Source organism: Fundulus heteroclitus, chromosome 9 (assembly GCF_011125445.2).
Source record: "Fundulus heteroclitus isolate FHET01 chromosome 9, MU-UCD_Fhet_4.1, whole genome shotgun sequence".
In the NCBI taxonomy this organism is placed as follows: Eukaryota; Metazoa; Chordata; class Actinopteri; order Cyprinodontiformes; family Fundulidae; genus Fundulus; species Fundulus heteroclitus.
In genome coordinates this window covers 18,780,523-18,782,911 of record NC_046369.1, presented here as the reverse complement: position 1 = coordinate 18,782,911, position 2,389 = coordinate 18,780,523, and the positions used below count along the sequence as shown (strand labels likewise).

Below are 2,389 nucleotides of genomic sequence, written 5' to 3'. Positions count from 1 at the left end.
TGTGTGAGATGACGATAAGGCAAGAAGCTGGTCTGTGAGGTTTCTTCCATCGTTTCCGCTGCGGCTGATGTTTCAGGTGTCTGCCAGTTTTTCTGGGTACAAGACTGAAGTTATTTAAAGATTCGCAGGAAGGAGGGAGGCAGTGGTTTTAACTGCTCGAGAGGCGACGGTATAAAAGTAGATGTAGCCCAAGTCTTTTGGAGGCCTCTCTGACAAACACACCTTGTGGTCGTTGTAGATCACCCACCTGAATCAAGAGGGCAACGTGTGAAAAAGGATTCTAATCTGCTCCGAGGTTTCTATTTTTATCTAAAAATTATATTTTAAATAAACTAATTTTGAACACATTTTAGTGCCATGAATGAAACAAGAGCAAATGGGATGAAACACACTTGTGTGGCTAAAGGAGAAGTGTGGATATTGTCCACTTAGTTCACGACTTTAATGTATTTGCGACAGGCTGCAACTCACCTTCCCTCTTTTTTGATGTGACAGACATAATGTCCAGACATTGTGGAGGCTCCCATGTGGCTGATGAAGGCAAACAGCTCATATCCTTAAGGGAAGAAAAAGCACAAACATGATGAGAGACAAACTAACACAGAACTGTTGCATAATTTAAACAAGCAAAGGCATTTCGAGGGTTTTTAATGTCAGCTTTACTTTTACATGCTCGGCTCTCCTGTTTAGCACTTTGCCGCAAAGCTTTTGGGGAAATATACACTGCATTACACGAAAATGCAGAAAATCTCTGTCCAATCTGGGCGAGTCTTCTTTTCTTGTAGGAATAGTTGCCAAAGATGCTTAAAAAGTCCAAGTCTGATGACCTTATGTAACTTCCCAGATAGACAACAGATTAAAAAAAGATCAGAGGCAGCCACAGTAAGCATGGAGCACTTACGTCCTGGTCCATCTTTGACTCTGGGGCCTGACATGTCTCTGTCTGGAGACAGCGTGGAGTCGCTGTGCGAGTTGAGGTTGGAAAAGGTTGTTGTCGTTGGACTGCGAGTCCGCCATGTCTGAGAGGGCGTCGCTCTCCTCCTCCGCTGGATGGGTGAAGATCCAGTCGAGGGCTCGTTCCAGGTTGTTGTTCTGCAAAATTGCAAAAGGATGCCAAGCTAAAAGATATTTCTTGCAGTATAATTATGTAGGGTTGCCACATGTACGCGACACTAGAAACATTAACAGTAGTTTGGAGAAGTATTAACACCACTTAGACTCTTCATATTTTGTCACAAAACCAGGATTTCATTTGTGATAGATCAGCACAAAGTAGTACATAATTGTAAAGTTGAAAAAAAAATGTGTGGGTTTAATACTTATTTACAAATCACCATTGGAAAAGTGTGGCTTGCACCCTTAATCAGCAATTTGCAGAAGCGCCTTTCACTTTAATTACAGTTGCAAGTATTCTGGTGCAATTTTCTACCGGATATGCCCTTGCAAAAAAAGCTTCAGTATCCGAACATCAATTTCAAAATCCTGGCACAGATCAACAGCTGCATTTAGATCTGAACTTTGACTAGGCCACTCTAAACCAGCTAAATGCTCTGGTCTAAACTTGTCCTCTGTAGCTCTGGGCTGCACGTTTAGGGTTGTCGTCCTACAGAAAGGGTTTTAATTCAGGACTGTTGTGTATTTATCGCCATCACATTTCCCAACAGCTGTTATGAGTTTCCCTTTTCCTGGTGAAGAAATACATTCACACTCACACCATCATTCGTTGTTCGAATCGAGTCTTGAGGGCGATAGATTTCCACTAAATGTAACGTTTTGCAAGCACAACAAAAAAAAGGTCCTATTTTGGGCTCGCCTTGAAAGAGCACCTTCTTCCACATCTTTACTGTGTCTCCTGCATATCTAATGGGACTTTTTAAAGGTTTCTTTCAACAGGGGCTTTTTTTTCCTCGACACTTTTTCACAAAGGCCAGATTTGTGGTGTGGATAACTAATAGTTGTCCTATCAGAATCAGACATACTTTAATAATCCCAGAGGGAAATTACTTTTGTTACATGCTCCAGAATACACACATTGTTATATATATATTTACAACATTCCACACAAGGTAATATGATAGTGACTTGTGCAAGAAATCAGCACCTGAGCTCCGAATCTCTGCAGCTGCTGCAGAGGTAACGCTGTCTGCTTCTGCCCTGTAGAGTAATGTTTTGGGAGGTTTGCAACAGCGCCGTCCTCTATTGTCAAATGAAGGGCTTAAAGGTATACTATGCAACCGGGGTTGATTTTCCAGCGAGGCTCCCCCCAGAGGGCGAAAGTAAAAGTGCACTGTCATAAAGATGCTCAGCTGTTCTGGTTTCTCCGGCGTCAAGCCAGGCGCGGTTGTTTTGAGCTTAGCAGGACCGGCGAACGCAACGAAAAGTGGAAAAA

At 42.6% G+C, this 2,389-nt stretch overlaps 1 protein-coding gene across 1 annotated transcript; it reads right to left on the bottom strand.

Annotated features, from left to right (window-relative positions):
• On the bottom strand, window positions 1-1,114 carry LOC118564154 (ubiquitin carboxyl-terminal hydrolase 13-like). The gene is made up of 3 exons (XM_036141166.1): window positions 902-1,114; window positions 472-556; window positions 1-247 (listed from the first exon to the last, which is right to left on the bottom strand). The coding sequence occupies exons 1-3, from the start codon at window positions 933-935 to the stop codon at window positions 115-117; spliced, it is 252 nt and encodes an 83-aa protein (XP_035997059.1). The 5' UTR covers window positions 936-1,114; the 3' UTR covers window positions 1-114.
• Window positions 1,115-2,389: the final 1,275 nt, after the last annotated feature.